The following is a 20,121-nucleotide window of genomic DNA, read 5'->3' as shown; positions in this document are numbered from 1 at the left end:
CTGAGTGGTTGTGTGCTGAACTAAAATATTTTTACTCGGCCATGGTATTTCCAACCGTGAGAGAGGAAGGAACCGAGATGATCTCCCTAATAAAAGAATAAAATATAGATTAAACCCAGTTCACCCGTTGACCCTATGTATAACAGTTTGCCATTTCTGGTTTTCGTCTCGAGCGATAAAAGTTAATCTATCACAATAAAATATTTTTCTGTACGTAAAACCAACAGTTTCTCTCCACACTGAACCAGTTCATTTTATTTTTTGCTGGACACACACACCGGTGCGGAATGATGAACGAGATACCACTAGTTACATTGTGTCAGTGGGTTTCCTTCATTTTTTGCGATTAATCTCGTCAAATTTTTCGCTCACTCTTTTGCGCTTTCGTTGGCCTTTCTACTTGTTAGAAAAATTTCCATCCTCACCTCCAGGAAAATGAAAATTTTGAAGGAAAAGAGTCCATGGTGGGGACGATCACGATTTTCTCCCATGTTAAGAGAATAAATTCGAGGGTTTATTTCCGGTGTCTCTGGTCCAATTCATTCCATGGTGCTCTTTCAGACAAGCTTGGCAAGATCTTCTTAAGTCATTTCGTATATAAATCTCTCCATATCAATAGAAAATGACAGAAGGTTATGCAATACGGTAAAGGACAGTAAACTGCGTAGTTATTTGTCATAATGTAAAGGGTAACTGTAGAATTCACACATAGCCAGACTTGTTCACCTGAATGGCACGTGAGAGTTTGGGCTCAGGCATGTACGCAGCGCGGACCTATTTTTGAAATTGGGCGATCGATAGCGTGCGCCCTGGCGGTGAGGAACTGAGGATTGAATGAACCAAGGATTGAAGTGATAATAAATGGAAAAGACCCGGGAAAAGATCCAGGTCACGCACAACGATAAAAATAAATGGCACTCTTCTACTCTTTAATATTGAGAACCAATATTGGCTTTTTAGCTTTAATCACAAATGATCATTAGCATTTTGTTTTTGTTACAGAATCTGTTTTCCCACATTGTTTGGACTACGGCAAAACTTTGATGTATTTTTATGGAAATATAGCCTAATCGAAGTCTTAATTACACGTCAGACTTGAACAACGACGCCAGGCAAATACATCTGTTGACTGCACCTATTTTGGGGTAGTTACACCTCACTTCCGATAAACAAAGACCTGCTTGTTTAAACAAATTGTCAGAGCTCGTTAACGAAGTAAGTGGACTGTAATGAATCTTATTCATGGGATCGGTATCCGGAGTATTTGTTGTCTCGAGTTTCTAGGCACGCATAATTTTCGAATCCACTTGAATTGTGGGCTGTTAGATAGATTTCGTCATGTCCTAGATAAACATGTATTTTACAGAGCTAGTTTGCTCACAAGTTTTACTGCCTTAAGTGTTTTCCTAATTAAGTCTTAAATTTTAAGATGGCCAAGGCAACAAGACAGTTGCGACACAATGAAGAACATTACGTTGCCAAGATGAACTTCCGAAGTGAGAAGATTCTACGAAGTCAAATCGACCGATTGAACAAGGAGAAACTGTTGCAGGTGAAAAGCCTAAACGCTCAAATGAGGACGTATGAGAGAAAGTTGCAGAGGATAAACGACAGAGTCGCTGAAGTGGAAAAACTTTCACGAACTGACTTAGACCCGTCTCAGCGTCTTCCAACTCGAGAGCACTTCAACAAGCTAAACAGTGATGCCGTGCGACAGCGACATCTCGCCACTGGAGTCGGTTACTCGTATATAGATCAGCTGTTAGGAGTATCAAAACCACTCGTGAACAGACCGCTAAGGTGGGGAATAAACCCGTCTTTACCAAGTCTTCAACAGCACACTTCTAAACCGATTACTCTGGTAACAGACGCTGCCTCGTCGAATGCATTCATGACGGAGATTAAAGGTCACCCTATCTATCTTCGACCGAGAGAAGTAGTTTATATCAAGAGGCAAAGACCTGCTCCGGGTGCTTTGATTTTGCCTCCAATCGCATTGAAAACCAGTGAAAAACAAGCCATGGAACGGCAGTCAGTGTTTCATGCCGAGAACAATACAATGTCATATGATTCTTTGCCCGAAAAAGACGAAGTTAATCCCGTAATAACTCTCCAGGATGTAAGTTCGCAGCTCTCTCCGATTACTGAAAGCGGAACTGAACAAGCAACAGAAATCTCTAAAACGGACGGTGAAAGTGATATCGCCATACATACAACGGGAATGTTAAAGAAAAAAGAACATATCAAGGTTAAACTGAATGAAACAGAACCGTCTAACATTATGGAAAAACCTGACATAGTTGTAGAAAACGAAGAGGCTTCGCGTATGAACAAGGAAATATTCAGGAGTGCTAGTAGTTCGCCCTCATCATCATTGCGAGGGCATTTTATTACAGAATATGAGTTTCCATCACACGGTGCGAAACGTTTTACTCGAAGCACCGAAATGTTAAGTGTTGAAACGAGCGAGACTCGGACCGAAAAATACAATGAAAACGAACCAAACTCATTTCGGTATCAACTTCATGCTAGAAGATTTTCTTTGTAAATTAATCCGACAAGAATGACCTTTCAAAATGGTATCACAATTTCTCTATTAATAGCAAAAAATTGAATATTTTACATATGTATGACAAAACTATAGTTTCGTTATTCTTTTTAAGATAGCAAAGTTAAAAATCAATTATTATATAAACAGATTATTTGTCTTGTGGCAACTTCATGAATGACACGAATTTGTCTTGGCTGGCAAAGACAATAAATAGATAAATGAGAATTATTATATTTTTGCAGCATATTTTCTTCATAAATACACTTACTATCAAGGTAATTAAAGTTTATTGTTATAGGAACGGTTTTGTTGTTTTAACTGAGTAGGCATTCCGGCGAATTAACAAGGTCCATGGATTAGCGCACAGTGGAGGTTAGTTAGGTGCAGTGATCTAAACAAGAAGCGCTGCTTATTCTTCAAAAAGGATCTTTTTTGCGCATCTCTGCTCTCCAGTAATCAGTACCTTCCACCTCCCAGTCAAGTCGGTGGCGGTTTTAGTCCACGCGTGCTATCCGCGTGCAATTATTCACGCGCGACTACCATCAAGAAACTATTCGATGGTGGTCTGTATTTCAAAGCTTATAGATACCCGGGATGGATACGATCAAAAGTCAAAACTGAAGTAAGAAGTTGTACCAACTGTGGTTTGCGCGCGGGGTAACACGTCTTGCGCGCGCGCTTAATGGCTTTTCTCGGTCGAAACCACGCGCCTTTCTAATTGGACAGCGGTTTCAAGTGGAAAAATATGCCTAATTAATAAAATTCACGTGCGTATATCGAGAAGTGATATGAAGTCCTGTGAAAATCCGTTTAGTTATAGCTAAATAACCTTTTATTCTTCCATCGACAACAAATCAGTCCCTTAGTTGGGTATCAAGTCTACTCTTTGTTGTCATGAGGAACTCATCGTCTCAATTTAAACGAGCTTATTCGCTAAAAGACGGCGAAATGAACGGTATTCATGGCGAGTCTCCTCTTCACAATTTTGTGAAAGCCAAGCAGAAGATTAACTCCACTTTTGGTGACATTGGGAAGTATCTTGAGAACTGTAATAACTTTCTGGCGGATTGCAAAATATCTGATGATAATAACGAAGAAATCAAAAAGTTTTCTACTGAGGTATGTGTGTTTGACATAAAACATGTTATAAACCTTGTCAGCTTATGTAAGACATGTAACTTGTACGTAAGCTTAATTATGCTTAAGTTTATTACGTGTATACATGTACTGGTTAAAGTTTGCTGCCTTTAGCCTTATGTTTCGTATCATTACTGATCGGTGGTTTTTATACAGTCAAAGTAATTATCCATGTGTCTTAAATTTGTAGAAACATTCATTATGATTGGAATAAAAACAATGGAACACGAGCTTTTTCTGATCTGTGCATCATGTACAATATAGACTTGTTAATTAAGATTCAGTGTCTAAAATGTGCTGTTAGGATGTTTAAATTTTTAACGTTACTTCCTTTCCTAAACCTACAATCTGAGGGCCTGTTTTGGATAGTTTGATTTTTAGAATATGATTGGCACATGGTACCAGTTGAGTCCCATTTTGAGCTGGTTGACAATAATGTGAGATTTGTGAGCCAATAGTGACCTTATTATGAGATATTTAGGGAGCCTTTTACAAACTTGACGTTAGAAGACATACAGATCATAAATTCTTGAAAAATGTTTTGCAATTAAAAACTTGATTTGTGTCATGAGTAAACGGTCTGTTTTCTCTGGCTTATAAACAGGTTTCAGGCTATTTAGCACAGGTTTCAGGTATCTCTGAGGTGCTAGCAAGAGACCAGATGAAAGTTGCTTTCTTTGGGCGTACAAGTAATGGAAAGAGTACTGCAGTGAATGCTATGCTACAAGACAAGATCTTACCAATGGGCATTGGTCATACAACAAACTGTTTTCTGAGTGTTCATGGCTCTGATTTACCAGACCCTTATATTTTAATTCCAGAGAGTAATGAGAAAAAGAATGTCAAGGTTTGGCTTCATTTTACTTTGCTATATAATATATTTAATATGTAACTCTTCATGGTATACTATGACATAGGTTAATCAGCACATGTGACATTTAAATGGCTTGGTATACAAGTGTTTGAAATTTACTTACAACTGCAGACTTACAATAAGACTAAATGAGATTGATACATACAGGCACAGTGGTTGGCAAGTGGCAAAGCCTCTTGTTCACCCAGCAAAGTTAATAGAAATCAAATGCAAACAGTGTAATAGTGTTATCACAATCCAGTCCCTAGTCTATTAAACTTAAGGTTACTTCCCACCTTCGCAGGTGCCCTTCGGGAAAAAAATCGTACGCGCACCAGTTTCAATAAAACCCCAACAAACTATATATCATAAGAAACCTTAATAAATGTCCTTTAAGAAAAAAATACAATTTCAGCAATGTTTTCTTTTAGGAAATGTCAGGAGGCGGTAAGGCCTGAAACGACCAAGGCTTCTTCTATTGAATTTATCGGGTATCAGATTCCGCAGTACGTGCAAAATGGCTGCACAGTCTTATTCACAAGGCATCAATCAACGAAAGTGTGTCAGGCTTTTTCGATATTCTGATTGGTTGTCTAGATATCCACTTCTAAAGTTGGAGTAGCTAAAAATATGCGAGACGTGTTGCGTAAATGGACGCCACGGGAAAAATGTGTTAAATATCAAAATTTCCCGACACACTTTGGTTTGTCATTATCTCTGGAATGTTCTGGCAAAATTTCAAGAAAATCCGTCAAATGTGCATACCCTATAAATTCGCTCAAAGTGGATGTATTCCTCCAAAAATCAAATGCGAGATTTTAGCTTGTAAAGGTTCGTAAACAACTCGCGCCACGCCCGGAGATTATCACGCCTAATAAAACCACAAACCAATCGAACAACAGGACCTCCTAGTGCCTATGACAATAGATGAAGATTTCCCGGGAAAAGCATCGCATTGCAACATGTTTTTTTTATCTCGCTCAGTGGAGTTCAATTTAGGACGGCGACGTAATATAATGGGCAAAGACGCCAAAGGCAAAGGCAAAGGTAAAACCCGCGTTAAAAAGGTTAAAGGCGGAAAATGTGCCGCTGAAAAACAAGACGTTAAGGAATCGACGGACAGCTTAAGAAATACCCTTATTGCTGAAATGAGTTCCCTTGGGTAGGTTTCATTTTCTTTATCGCTTCCGCCAGATTCCGACGAAGAATCTTGTTCGCAGCCTGCACTGACGTTAACTTTGATTTTTAAGCTACTTGCTCCAAGGATATTCAAACGCTCCGGATCTTCAGCAGACGCTGAGATTGTCGAAGGTGTTTGGCCAAACCAAGGGCCTTTGTCGCTTTCAGCAAGGTTTTTTTTTTTCTTTCCTTGATAATATGGAGGCTTTTCTTTCTTCTGTGAGCTGGGTTTTTTCGTTTTCTTTACCCAAGGCCTTTTTTCTGCTTTTGATTTTTCCATAGGAGTTAGCGTAAAGAGCTTCCACGTGGGAATTTTTGTCAAGTGCGTGATGCAAATAAAAATATGCAAATGACATGAAATATGAGCAATGAGCGTTTGCCGCGAAAATTTCCCCAGGGTTCTCTCCCGTTGACAAGATTGTGACACCTTCCTGGTTTATTAACTTTATTTGAAAATACGTTTTTTCTAAATAACTCGGCCGCTTTTTGAGATTTTTAATGTTTTTCTTTTGGAAACACTAGATAAAATGACGAACTTAAATTTTGTCAAATAAAAGAAAAAACGATTTTTTGGGCCTCTGAAGGTGGGAAGTAACCTTAAAATGTAGAACACTGATTAGTTGAAGAAAATACTACTGGTTTTGTTTGATACATAAAATCCTTATCTCTGCTATGATGCAATAGCAAAACTGTGCACACTCTCAGTGGGCCTTCTGTCGATTGATAGTAACTGTCTCTGCAGTAGACAATCAGATTGTAGATTTGCCAATAGTCAGCAACTGGGACATGAGTATAACTACTAGGCTAAATCGGTGACTGACTATATACAACTGCATTATCACCATATGAAAGATGCAGACGTCTTGATTGAATTACAAAATAATGCAGCATAGGAGTGTACACAGCCTCTCTTTTTACGTTCATGAAAGGTAGCTTTTTGAGTAAGTTAAGCATCAGTAAATCTTAACTTACAAAATTAAAGAGAACTTTGTACACCTGTCTAAAGGTTTTAATGGCCAATATAGTAATCATAATATAGCAACATGTAATTTTCAGTATTAACCCTGCTTCTGTTATCAAAACAGTCTTTATCTCAACTTGCTCATGCTCTGTGTGATGAAAAGCTTGACCACAGCAGTCTTGTTCAAGTCTTCTGGCCAAAATCAAGGTTTGTTTGTTAGTTATAATTAAAAATAATTATTATTTACTGATCTATCTATATGGACAGTCAAGTAAGGTAGACAGTTATCATATAAATAATTATAATGGTATAATTATTTTATAATTTCCAATTTTTCAGATGCAAAATGCTGTCTGAAGATGTTGTTCTGGTTGACAGGTAAGAAGCAAAGAGATTAATCTGAAAATTGCAGTGTTCTGTCACTGTCTAAGTCATAGATCCCATATTTGCTACATGAGCTAACCATTTACAAGTCCATTAGTATATGTATACCAGTTATATGTGTAACTTAAAGGGTGTGATACAAACCTGTGCCTAAATTCCCTAGAATGAAAAAGAGGAACATGTCAAATTTTCATCATTATTATCAGTTTTAAAATTTTGAATTTACCATATGGACAAGTAGATCTCAACTGGAAATGCCATTGCTTTACAGACTTTTGCTACAATGAACTTGTATCTTTAACCACCTGGTGTAAATAACAAAAATAATGTTAAGTCAGTACTTTATGTGTGATTTTCTTTTTATTATTAACAATTATAGTCCTGGTATTGATGTCAGTCCAGATCTTGATTTGTGGATTGACAAACATTGCTTAGATGCTGATGTGTTTGTATTGGTTGCTAATGCCGAGTCTACACTCATGGTCACGGTATGTAAATTGTGTTTATTTACACTACGTGTACGTAAATAACATACAGTAGTTGTGAGAAATGAAGTATTAACCAGGCTATAGCTCTATACATGTAAGAGTACTTCCAAAGAGGTTTTGTATGGTGTATTCTAGAATTATGGTAATAAAAGTTGTCTTGATCATTTATTGAAGTATACTGTATTCACTGAATGAATTATATTGCGTTCATCTCTAGGCATCACTTAGACCTTCATCTCTTTCTTTCCTACAGGAGAAGAATTTCTTCCACAAAGTCAACCAACGTCTTTCACGACCAAACATCTTCATCCTGAACAACAGATGGGATGCGTCTGCCTCAGAACCTGACACAATGGAGCTAGTAAGTGATTTCTGAAAAGAACTGATGCTAGTGGAAGGTTATGATTTTGTCACCAAAACTGGTAAACCCTGATCACTAAAACAGGTTTGGTCTACATATGGGAATTACAGTGTCAATGTTTAACTGTGGTTTCCACAAAAGTATGATGTGCAGGTGTATCACAGAATACTTCCCAACATTTTTTCAGGTTGCCTCAATAGTACACATTTACTGTGACAAAACCAGTTTTAACCTGGGACCCATTGGAGTCAGGGGAAACTGGTGTTTTAGTCACTGCTAATCCAATCCTTGAACCATGACACGAACTGCAGTGAATGTTTCCCTTTTTCCTCTACACTCAGGTCAAAAATCAGCACCTGAGTAGGAACATCAGCTTCCTTGCTGATGAGCTTAAGTGTGTGGACAGAGCTCAAGCCGAGGACAGAGTGTTTTTCGTGTCTGCCAAAGAAGTAAGTCACAGTACTGTGTGGTAGGTTGTGTGGAACTTACAGCAATTATCCACACATTGTACTGACATCAGGAAAGATCACTGGAAATTTTGAGGCATTGTGATTTAGGAAGCCAAAGAATGGAGTTAAACTGGGTTATTTAGAGGATCAGTGGAGGGGGAGAGGGGAGACTCATGCCATTAAAAGGATATGAATGTTTCTTGGAGCAAGATGTTTGGAAGATTGATTAAAGATTATGTTAAAAAATGCCAGCACCTACATGTATGGCTTATGAGAGTCATACTTGAATGAAATGAACTCTGTACGGGTTCCACAAATCTTTGTGTTATATACAAGTGAAGAGGTCAATTAAAGATGGTGGATATTTTATTATTATTATTATCATTATCATTATCATTATCATTATCATTATCATCATCATCATTATTATTAATTTCTGTTTTGTTTTTCTCCAGACTCTAATGACAAGAATGCAGAAACACCAGGGAATGCCTCAAGGAGGTATATGAACTCATTTCTTGTTATTCAATTTACCTTTCCTTCCAACTGTTTAATTTCGAGGCAAAGTAATTTGTTGCCACGGTGTTTAAAAGCTTATTATTCTGAGCAGAAACAAACCAACCAACAAACAATGAAACAAAGAACACAGCATTAGTTTTTATCATATCTTTTTTTTTTTTTTTACATAGGCTTAAATAAGTAAATACTATTATTTACATTGCAGTTCTTAATTTGTAGGTGGTGCCATTCATGTTGAAGGATTCCCTGCTCGTCAGTTGGAGTTTGAGAACTTTGAGCGTAAATTTGAGGTAAAGATGATGTGGACAATTTATTTGTCGCTAAATCTTTCCACAAGAAGAAATTGTTGGCTGAAGCATTTGATCAGAGATAAATGTGTTAATATTTGCTATTGCATGTACAACTGTAAAGTAATGTGTTTATGTTCACAGGAGTGTATTTCTAAGTCAGCCATCCAGACCAAGTTTGAATCTCATGCAGTCAGTGGGATGAAAATCACTAACATGGTGAAAGTCCTTATGGAGCAGATTGTTGGCTGTGCCTTTCAGCAAAGGTTAGTCAGAGTGTCTGTAGTAGAGAGGTGTCCGTCTTGGAGAGGTAACTATGATGACGTCACTTTGAAGTCTCCACTGACAGTTTAGAGTGTTTAGACCCAGAAGTGAGTGTCGTGTGAATTTCTGAATCTAAATTGATCGCTGAATGATAATGGTACATACCGCAAATTGTCGACACCTGGTCCCTGAAGTGTTCGTAATAAAGAGGTTAAATTTGTATGGATTGACTCCCTAGCGCTGAGATGTAGTGTATGTTGTCCGTTTTAGGGAGGGTCTGTATTATAGAGGGTTTTTTTAGAGGAAATGTATGAAAATTTTGTCGGTACATACATGTGGGAAACTGTCCATATTAGAGAGGTGTCAGTATGGAGAGTCTTTTTGTTACCCACAGTGTCAGGTGTGAAATTTCATCTCTCAAGCTACCATCATTATTGAATTTTTTTCTTCTTTTGCAGAACAAAACTGGAGAAGGCTAAGAAAGAACAGGAAAACCGACTGGAGTATGTGAAGGAACAACTGGAGATCTGCAGTCATGATTCCAAGAGACAGATCAAGGAAATTACAGCTAAAGTGGAAGCACAGGTAAAGAATTTTGCAACAGATCACTTCACTTTTAGATCAGTTATTTATAGAGCTTACTCAATAATTGATGGAAAAAAATGATCCAAAGAACAGTCAGACCAGTTCTAAGAATTCAACACTTTCACTTCACAAGAGAGTTCAAGGCAGGATGACTGGAACCTCATGTCATCTCCTCTTAGGGCCAGCATTTCTGTTCAACTTAAGGTAGAAATAATAGCATCTAGATTTTTGTGCATTCTTGTAGACATTGTTTCATGTTGATAGAACCCAGATGCCATTTACCCCACATTTGTTGCTGGGTGTGACCTTCAGCAGGCTGTCCGTGGAAGACTAAATTTACAATGTTGATATAAATTTATCAATTTTTTTAGTACAAACTTGGTTGTAAACTTCTGTGGGACCCTGGGTCGATAGTATGTTATTTATAATAATTATAAAGTATGTTTTTTTGTCTCCAGGTAACTGAAGCCATGACAGAAGAGATTGGTCGATTGGGATTACTAGTGAATGAATTTGATCATCCTTTTCACCCTCATCCTGGTTTCCTTAGAACATACAAAAAGGTAACAACTACATAGAGTGGTACAACTACACTGTATTATTATCTGTAAGGGTTAAATGCATGATTGTTGCTTAACAGGAGCTTTACAGTCACCTGGAGAGAGGCCTGGGAAGGAATATGACAGCTCGTTGCTCTAATTCTCAAACTCAAGTCATTTGTGATGCACAGAGGGACATGGCAGGTCAGTTGTTTACAAATCATTGAGTTTCTAGTATTATTATGTGACTAACCGTCAGATCTTTCCTTCTAATTGTAAAGTTACATCAAATTTCAGATCGTCTCCGTGGTCTTCTCCCACCAGAATCACCTGAGATATCACTTGAACCAGGAACCCCAGCGTGAGTATAATGCACAGTAAACTTTTCATTTTGGTAATGTGTGAAATATTCTAAGGTGGGAGGAAGAAAAGGGGGGAGGGGGGGTGAGAAGGGCATGGAGGGAGGGAGAGAGGGAGGGAGGGGTGAGTGATAAGGATATGGAGAGGAAAGGAAAAAGAGAGAGATGAGATAGAGAGGAAGGGGTCATTTATAGCTGTTGTCTGACATGATTGTATTATCATTCCACTTATTTTCTTGTGTTTTTAATTCATTTTAGTCTTGATTTCCAAGCAAGCTACAAATTGGATGTCCCAAGTTTGTGCACTGACTTCCAGGAAGACATAGAGTTTCATTTCACACTGGGCTGGCAGGCGATTTTAAGGAAGTTTTTGGCACCTCATAATGCTGGTCTGGCCATTGCTTTGGGAGCTAATGTAAGATTAGAACACACACATTTAAACAGAATGGTCATAAAACGTGTACTTCGTTATATTTGATGTTAGGCAAACGGTTTGTTATTTATTACATTTTTTCAATAACTTATTGCTCAAAAAAGTACCCTTAATGACAACTGACTTCACTTCAAGTCTTTTTAAATTACGTTGAGAAAATGGATTGTTGTATTTCCAGGTCCAGTGAAGTGCAGAAATTTAGTTTTGTTGTTGTTTACTGAAAGTCACGCGTACTGTGACACTGTTGTTTAAACACGATCGTAAGAAATGTATAAAGGACTACAAAGTTTAAGTTTCATTCTGGTACATGTATCAGAACCAAATCTTAAGCGTAGATACTTATGCCGCTGCTCTTATTATTTTCAGATTCAGAGAAACGTCCAGAGTCTAGTGCCAACTGCCCAGCACAATGCTCAATCGTATTCTACAGAGGGAAGGCCCAGGGCGAGTACCCAAACCAGTTCGTCACGTGACGTTATGACACGTTATGAGGGTGATGACGTCACTTTAGCCGTCATACAAGGGCTTGCTTCACTGACGTCACGCACGGGTACACTGGTGGTCATAGTCGGTGGATTGGTGAGGGTTTAGTTGCATTTGTTCAATATGTGAACCAACTTAAAATTAAAATTAAATTAGGTTTATCATGGTCTAAAATGTGTGGATGGTTTTTGTTAACAGATCTGGAAGACCGTGGGCTGGAAGTTTATCGCCCTGTGTGGCGGTCTGTACAGTGGTGTGTATGTGATCGAGAGACTGCGCTGGACCAACAATGCTAAAGAGAAAACCTTCAAGCGTCAGTTTGTGGAATATGCCACTGAAAAGCTTCAGTTGGTGGTCAGCTTTACAAGTGCCAACTGCAGTATACAAGTACAACAGTGAGTTGAAGTGACATAGATCATTTATAAATCAGCGTTAAAATGACTCTTGAAATAAATGTAATGCGTCTTTGGTTTCATTTACCATGCCTTGTGATTGGTTCATAAAAGATCGTGCCATAAGTACAGAGCAAAAGTGTTGTTTGTCGACCGAGAGTTATTCACACATGTTGGCTGAGCTTTCAGGTTGTCACGTGTTCTTTTGGTGTCTGTCCTTTATGGCTATAATGTCACGTGTTTCGTACAAGTCCTTCACTTGTAAGGAGATTATGAATGTTGAATTCATGATCATGCCATTTGGCAAAATGTTGGCACGCAGATTGGATAAGGATTATCCAGACCTGTCTATGAACTAGCATACGATTACGAGTAATGGTATCGGTATGATATATGTAGTAGTACGTTTAAACAAGTTTACTTTACTGCTGAGTAGTTTCTCTATCACTCTTGCAAGGAGACAAATATTCGTTGAATGTCGCGAATTTTCTTATGTTCAAAAACTTTTGGATCAACCTTTTTTCAGTAGAAACACTGTTTACTTAACATGCTTAGTTTTAATCCGTGTCCTCCGTGTGGGTTTCGCTTGATGTGCCTTGATCCAGTGTTGTTAATTTCTTGTTTGTTTGCCGAAATCTCTAAACGTTACTCTCGTTAATCTTGTTTATGCAGCGTTATTTCTGTTGTAGATGACAAACTGATGATTGTGTTAATTTAATGTCAGAGAATTAACGTCGACCTTCGTGAAGCTTAAGTCGCTGGTACAGAGAGCAAAAGAGACTCTTGAAGAAAATATCATTGAACTGTACAAAGAAATCACTAGACTTGAAAAGATCGAAAACGATGCCAAAATATTAAGGTAAGGCAATGGTTTAACTTTTAATCATAAGTATAATTAAGTTAGGAAGCCATGCGCGGTGGCCTCATGGTTAGTGCGCTCGACTCCGGATCGAGCGGTCTGGGTTCGGGACATTGTGTTGTGTTCTTGGGCAAGACACTTTACTCTCACAGTGCCTCTCTCCACCCAGGTGTACAAAAGGTTACTGGCGAATTTAATGCTTGGGGTAACCCTGCAACGGACTAACATCTCATCCAGGGAGAGTAGAAATACTCCTAGTCGCTTCATGCTACAGAAAGCGGAACAAGCTCAAGCCTTATGGGCCACTTGGCTCGTATGCAGACTTTACCTTTACCTTTTACCGTACAAGAGGGTATCCGTGGAAGACGTGATAACTTAGTGACCTCCTGTTGTGATTTTGGGCAAGACGTTAACTCACAATGCCTCTCTCTTCACCCGGTTGTGTGTGTGTGTGGGAGGGAGGGTGGGGAGTGGGATGGGAGGGGGAGGTAGTCAGTTGTTAGCATCCCATAAGCGTGAGACTGAGTGGTATTACTCCTAGTCACTTCATGCTACAAAATTCTTAGTCATCCAGTTTTGAACGAGTGATTTTGTAAGTTGAAGCAGTTGAATGTCTAATTTAGTATGCCTCCCTTGTGTAGGAACAAAGCAAGTTGGTTTGAAAGCGAGTTGACTCAGTTTGTGGCGGAGTTTGGTTTGGAAAAGAGCAAGATGTGAAGTACTGTTGTGGTGAAAACTGCACCAACATCTCGTCATCTCTGACTTCTAGACACAGCTGAACGGTAAACGGGAAGTGTTTGGCTTGCAAAACGACAATTCAAGACATCTTTGATTCCCGTTAAAGTGATGTTAATCGCTGCGGCCAGCTACACGGATGATAATGCAGAGTGGATGTAGACAAAGACGATGATGCTGTCGTGCTAACACTTCTGTTGAAGTGGCTCAGTTGTTTTGTTTCTTCTGCAAAAAGACGGGTTGTATATAACATATTTGTAATACAAAAAGAGCTATAAATACACCACTGTTAGCAAACTGCAATTTCCACGAGGTGAACGACATTTCCACAACCTAATGAAATCCCTGCGAGAAAAAAATGTATCTAATTATAAAAATAAAACGAAGGCTATATACCTGATCGAGGAATGTAAGGAGAAGTTTTATTCTTGTTATTTTGAGCTATTGTTTGCAACTTGAAATATGTTTTTATCGTCTTTGAAGTATGTGAGATTTAGGTTTGAATTACCTGAAAGTACTAGTTATTTAAGGTTGTTACGGGGACAAGGGTATTTATTGACAACTGTAAGTTCGGTGAGATCTCCCCGCCAGACACGACCTATGTAAGAAAATTATCCGTGGGTACTTTAATATCTCTGCCTTCAAGACTTACTGTAATCCGTGTGGGAAAGTTCGCTAATGTATTGCACAGTGTAGATAGTATACTAGGAAATTGAGTGTCTTATGGCTATTCAAGCTCGGAATAGACCATATTCATTTCCAAGCTCATTGAAAGTTTTACTATTTCAGTACATTACCGAGAAAACAGGAGAAGAGAATAAAGGAAACTATCGAAGATGAGCCTTATAATGGTTCTCAGAATTAATGTGGAAAGAATGTAGCTTGGACACTTAACACTGAGAAGTTGAAAACTTTGGATTAAAATTAAGAGTCTTAATCGTACTTCGAAGTCGTTTGTTGTTACTGGTGAAGGGGCTGCGTTACTTTCAACAGCGATATACATCTTGTAACCCAGCCAAATGTGTGCGTAAACAATATTCCCTTGGTAGAAAGAGTTGTGAATGGCACTTTTGTCTCTTACGTAAATAAAGAATAATGTTCAAATTATGTTTCTTGCTTTTACCATGAGCAGCGTGTGATAACGGTGATTCTGTCTGTTGAGGTGTAGCTTGTGTTGAGGAGGGGGCGGATGTATACAGGCTATTGGGGTATCATGTTGGGTGGCGAAAGATATGCTTCGAACAGGCGTTTTGTGGTAGAGAACGTGAACCACGTCGGGAGTATTTCCAACTTTATTTTAATTGGAATGTTCCAAACAGCCTGACTAGCTAAAGGCAACCTAAAACAGCATGGTTTTAAACACATTCTTTGACATCTCGGCCTTGGCTGCATCTCTTGTCACGCCAAATAAACTACAAGACGTCACATGACACTCATTTTCCCTATTTGGCTTGAGTTATCCTGTGTTCTTCGGATGTGTGATTTAAATCGGTTTTATCTTTGGATAATCCTTTATTGCCTTCGATCGTTTGACCCCCAAAAATATTTCGTAAAAAATAAGTTTCTAAAAATAAGTTAAATATTCCTTCTCTAATAGGATGATCTCAAAGTTGTCTTTGTAACTCTCTAATACTCTCAAAACCTCTCCGCATTTGCGGGGCGCGTTGACATTTTCTCTCCAGTTGGTTTTCCTTTTGTCGAACCTTACAAGTAGAACAAAATTATGTAGACGGATTTTGCCGCAGCATTTGGACACATTATTTGGAACAAATAGAAGATAACCAATTCTGGCAACATCGGTGAATGCTATCACGATTTACGGTAATGTTTTGGACATTTTTCAAGATAAAAAAAAACTAACCGACGACTCTCAAAGAACGCATTCCTTCACGTAGTGTCTCAATGTGCTTGTTTACTTTGCGTGCGTAAGTTTGTTTTCCTTGTGGTTTCACTTCACACTGTTCACCCCTTAATTAACTGAAGGTTAAATGAAATCCTGTTCTTCGAATCTTCTCCGATTCTGTTATGTGATAGGGTTCAAAGACAACGAGCTTCCGGGAGCCCGTTTCTGTGATGTTTACAAAATGCATCTAGTTATAGCCGCAAACACAGGAAGATGCTAAGTTTAAAAAAATATGTTATAGCAAATCTATGAGGAACAAGGATCGACATATAATGGTAAACTGACGGTCAGGGGGATGGAAGGGCGAAGGTGCTGGTCAGAAAGTTTGAATTGAAGCCCATAGAGACAATTTGGGCGTGGGTTGATCTCTATGGTAAGCGATGAAGGCAATGTCACCAAATAAAACCAAACTTCATCTATAGAGGTATTTTAAAGATTACTTTTGTCGGAACCCGCTTATAAGCCAGTGGCAGTTCAGTATCAGGGCCGGCGTTTATCGACATTGACCTTCCCAGCGTGAACAAAAAACCCTGTTAGGGATTTCAAGAGATTATCCCTCAGAAGATGCTCTCCTATACTCTCATAATTTATTTGCTTTACAATGAATGCGCATTGAAAGGAGAAAATAGATCTTGATGACTGTTGCAAGAGCGGTAATTACCCTATGCATTGTTTTTAGAGCGGTCAATTCACAGTTAATTGGGAGGTTTGAATAACCGCACGCAACCTGGTAGCAAATCACTTGCAAATGAAATGAAAACTGGAGACATTTTCTTTTTAAAGTCCTTTGTTTTTATACGACTGCTTAGAAATCTATAGTTTGAATAGCAATCTTGACCACGGCTAGTGAAGTCTCTTTAAAATCCTGTGTTTCCTCTTTCCTACTCATCGTACGAATTATACTAATCTAATTATGGGGAAAAAAGTACCATCAACTGCAAGACTTTTTTTGGAAAAAAAAACCTTATCAAAAAGGTTTTAGCTTAGTGACTGTGCAATCTAATCAGAACTACAATCTGCATAAACGGTAATTACTTGAAATCTAACTGAAGCACACCTTCATTGCTAAAACTTCAATTCAAGATTGCAAAGAAATCAACTGAAGTTATTTTCCTACCCATTGGCGGCACGCCTTTACGTCAAAATTTGACATGCCTTGTAACGCTGTTTTGTGGTTGTCATCACACCATTTTAAATAAAAACAAGATCTTCTTGTAATTACTTTTATGCAATTAAAGGTTTAAATTTAGCTTTACAGTAAAGGCTGGTTATTTTCGTCTTTTATCACGCGATAAAAGTTGAAGGTCCCGGCCCGTGTATATTAATTAAGATCGAATTGGTCGCATTGACAACTACATTTCCTTGTAGTAAATTCAGTTAGTCCTTATAGGGCAACTGTTTGAAACTTTTGGCAATGCCCCAAGCTTTTATAGTTATTGCATTCTGCCACCATGCTATTAAGATAGATTTCGTCTTCCAAAGTAAAAAAAGTAAGTTCTTCTTAATTTTTTCAGATGAAAGTTCTCTTCACTGCTTTGAATACAGTTTGACTGATTTTTCTTTCGAGGAATCCAGAGAAACTAAGGCAGCACGGAAAACAGACTGAAAAAGGCGGAGAGCCGGCGGAACTTGCACAGTGTAGAAATCGCGTGAGCTCACAGAGATCGCGTGAGAGATGGTGATTCGTTGTTTATCTTCTGGAATATTCAGTGCCATATTTCCATAGAACTAATTTGAGATGGCGTCTTGCATGGTTTGATTAACCTACTCTCCGCAGATAAAGCTGATAACCTGGTTTCTCGCTGTGTTATGTTAAATGATTTTTTTTTCAGACTTTTTATCTTCAGTACGATCATTCATTTAACTAATTAAAAGAGTCTAAGATCACTAAATAGGTTTTGGATTCGCGGGAAGCTTTGTTGTGAAAGAGATATTCTTGTTTAACTAAAAAGACATAAAAAAAACTACAGTCATTCAGTTAAAGACAAGCAAATCGTTATTTATGAGTGTGAACACTTGGGAACCGAAAGTCCTCACTTTGGATTCAGAGCGTTGCCGCCATGTTGGATTATCTTGGCCCGGCCAGCAGCCTGGGACCTAGTGTTTGGTCACGAAAGCTGTCCCAAGTACCCTTTGCGCATGCGTGCGAATCTAGTTTAAACAGGAGTAGGCGAAGAAACTTGTTGACACACACTGTCTAAGTGCGCAACGATGTAATTTGACCACACATCATCTGCAAAATAATCATAACAGCCTGGAGTAGTTGAACAAAATGAATGAAATCAGTGAGTGATTCATTTGCTGGAAGATTTCAGTTTACAAGTTAATGTTTGCTTCTCCATTGCATTTCAGGAAAGTCTGTCTAAAATGATATTCTGCAGTTGAGTTAAACACAAGTTTTCCATATAAAATTTAAACACGATGACTACCTTTTGAATATCAGTTTTATTCACACGTTTTTGTATAGCTTGTTTCTGAACAAGATGGAATAAAGTTCTTTTGCAAATTGGAACACTTCCAGAAGAATGTAAATCTCGTACTTCAAATGCAGAAACATCTTTCATAGCTCAGTTTTAGCGTGGGTTGTAATCAACGTTATTGAAATACCGAGAACCCTGGCCAAGTTAAGCTGTTATACTTTAATCTATGATCGCTTGTTTCTTGGAAAGAACTAAATAGTCAGTTCTATTCAGTTGCGATGATCCTATCGTGAAAATAGAATTTTTGTTCATGTTCGGATAGTCAGCTCTTGAAAGGGAATTTACTCTTAGCCACCTACGCTAATGAGGCTCATATTGGGATTTTTTCGCCTGTGGTCGTGATATTTTCTAACTATATTGTAATACCGTTATCTTATTAAGGTAAATGGCACACTATCCTGACCATAAAAATATTGACCGATTGGCTTTAGGACCAGGAAAATGCAAAAAATGTCGGTAATCTATAACACTCCCTTTTTAATGCTGTTATGTCAAATTTGATGAGTTCGAGATGTTCTGGCCTGGTTGAATCCTTTTGAAAACTGTCTAACAATTTTAGATTAAAAAGATTTTGTTGTCAATAATTGGTTCCAAAGATTACAATTTGCCGGGAAAATGCTATCCTTGTTATCTTTGAGGAGGTCTGAATTGAATGAAAGTGATATCTTTCAGGCATATTAAAACTGAGTGTCTCCTCTTTGCGAAAAAACAAAAATGTAAGGGTTTTGATTGAAGATAACAATCACCTTGTGTGATGAGTCAAAGTTTCTGTGCAGGGAAGTGCCTGTCATTCAAAACAGTTTAGGTTAGCAGCCTTTATACGTAAATACTTTTTGACTTACAATCCCTGTTACATTGAATGTTTATGTTTTCTCCCGGGCTCACTGCATCTGATTGTGGATTATAAAAAATGACTGATTATTTTGTACGAATAAAATCCAGAGATTGTTGTCCGAAAAAAAGTTAAGAGCATATGTTCAATCTTGAATCAAGCCCACGCAGGAAGGCTGGAAATGTCGTGGTTATCGGAAAGACAAATTATTTCACATCACACTTCTGAATGTCAGATTAAGCTGATCTGGGACCAAGGCTGCCAGACTCATTTTCGGGCAATTCTTTTAAAAATACCACACAGGAAAGGGGTACATAGTGCGAACGTTTACCCTGCCACAGTTTGTTGTTTTTAGACCATAAACTGCTTATGTTTATCCTCAAATATAACTCAGTTCATTTTCGCAATTGTGGTTCGAGGTTAAATAGATCCGGAAATGCCAAAACTTTACTCAGATCAGTGGTGTGTTATGTACAAACTGAAGCTTGTGTGAACGTGAGATTACTCAAAAGAAATTGTATGAGAGTTGCTTTCACTTGAGGCCATTTTTAACGGAAAAAGGGATTTCAAGTGCCAAACATAGAATTGAAGGTATTTTTTAAGTTTTCATGAATGCAGGCTTGCATAAATTAGCATCAGTTAAAGCCTTCAACTAAACCACTGAAGGACGATTTGTTGAAGCTAAAAAGGAAATCGAGAACTGTGAGTTATTTCCTTTTAGTTGCATTGCAATGTTACAAAGTAGCAAATGCTCGTTCTTGTTGCCTTAAACGGACTTGGAACTACATTGTGGTTACCAGCTTAGCACAACGGAAGGTCTCAAAGTTATGTGAAGGGCAAATCACAATAAAAATAGCGAACGAAGCTGGAAACAAACTAAAACCCGTGAAACGGTTCAAGGAGCTTTTGTTACTTTGTTACAACGTATTCTGGACCAAAATGTTGTGTTTCTTTCATAACACCCTTGCTTGCTATAAACGGTTACGGAAGTGAGTGAAAAGCTCTATCTGGGCAGATCGATGTTGTGTAGCCCAGTCACTAGCAATTGTTCTGTGTTTTAAGTGATTCGAAAACTATGATAAATACGT

At 38.2% G+C, this 20,121-nt stretch overlaps 2 protein-coding genes across 2 annotated transcripts; both read left to right on the top strand.

Moving 5' to 3' along the window:
* Positions 1–1,026: 1,026 nt before the first annotated feature.
* Positions 1,027–3,180, top strand: LOC145482257 (uncharacterized). The gene is made up of 2 exons (XM_081460908.1): positions 1,027–1,215; positions 1,430–3,180. The coding sequence occupies exon 2, from the start codon at positions 1,430–1,432 to the stop codon at positions 2,546–2,548; it is 1,119 nt and encodes a 372-aa protein (XP_081317034.1). The 5' UTR covers positions 1,027–1,215; the 3' UTR covers positions 2,549–3,180.
* A 154-nt stretch (positions 3,181–3,334) lies between these two features.
* On the top strand, positions 3,335–15,734 carry LOC145482244 (mitofusin-2-like). The gene is made up of 19 exons (XM_081460892.1): positions 3,335–3,670; positions 4,293–4,535; positions 6,806–6,888; positions 7,021–7,059; positions 7,445–7,553; positions 7,807–7,914; positions 8,256–8,363; positions 8,819–8,864; positions 9,102–9,172; positions 9,314–9,435; positions 9,892–10,018; positions 10,477–10,581; positions 10,659–10,761; positions 10,855–10,918; positions 11,175–11,331; positions 11,716–11,928; positions 12,031–12,227; positions 12,949–13,083; positions 13,725–15,734. The coding sequence occupies exons 1-19, from the start codon at positions 3,446–3,448 to the stop codon at positions 13,798–13,800; spliced, it is 2,331 nt and encodes a 776-aa protein (XP_081317018.1). The 5' UTR covers positions 3,335–3,445; the 3' UTR covers positions 13,801–15,734.
* Positions 15,735–20,121: the final 4,387 nt, after the last annotated feature.

This window comes from Orbicella franksi, chromosome 3, assembly GCF_964199315.1.
Source record: "Orbicella franksi chromosome 3, jaOrbFran1.1, whole genome shotgun sequence".
In the NCBI taxonomy this organism is placed as follows: Eukaryota; Metazoa; Cnidaria; class Anthozoa; order Scleractinia; family Merulinidae; genus Orbicella; species Orbicella franksi.
This window is presented reverse-complemented; position numbering and strand designations above follow the sequence as displayed.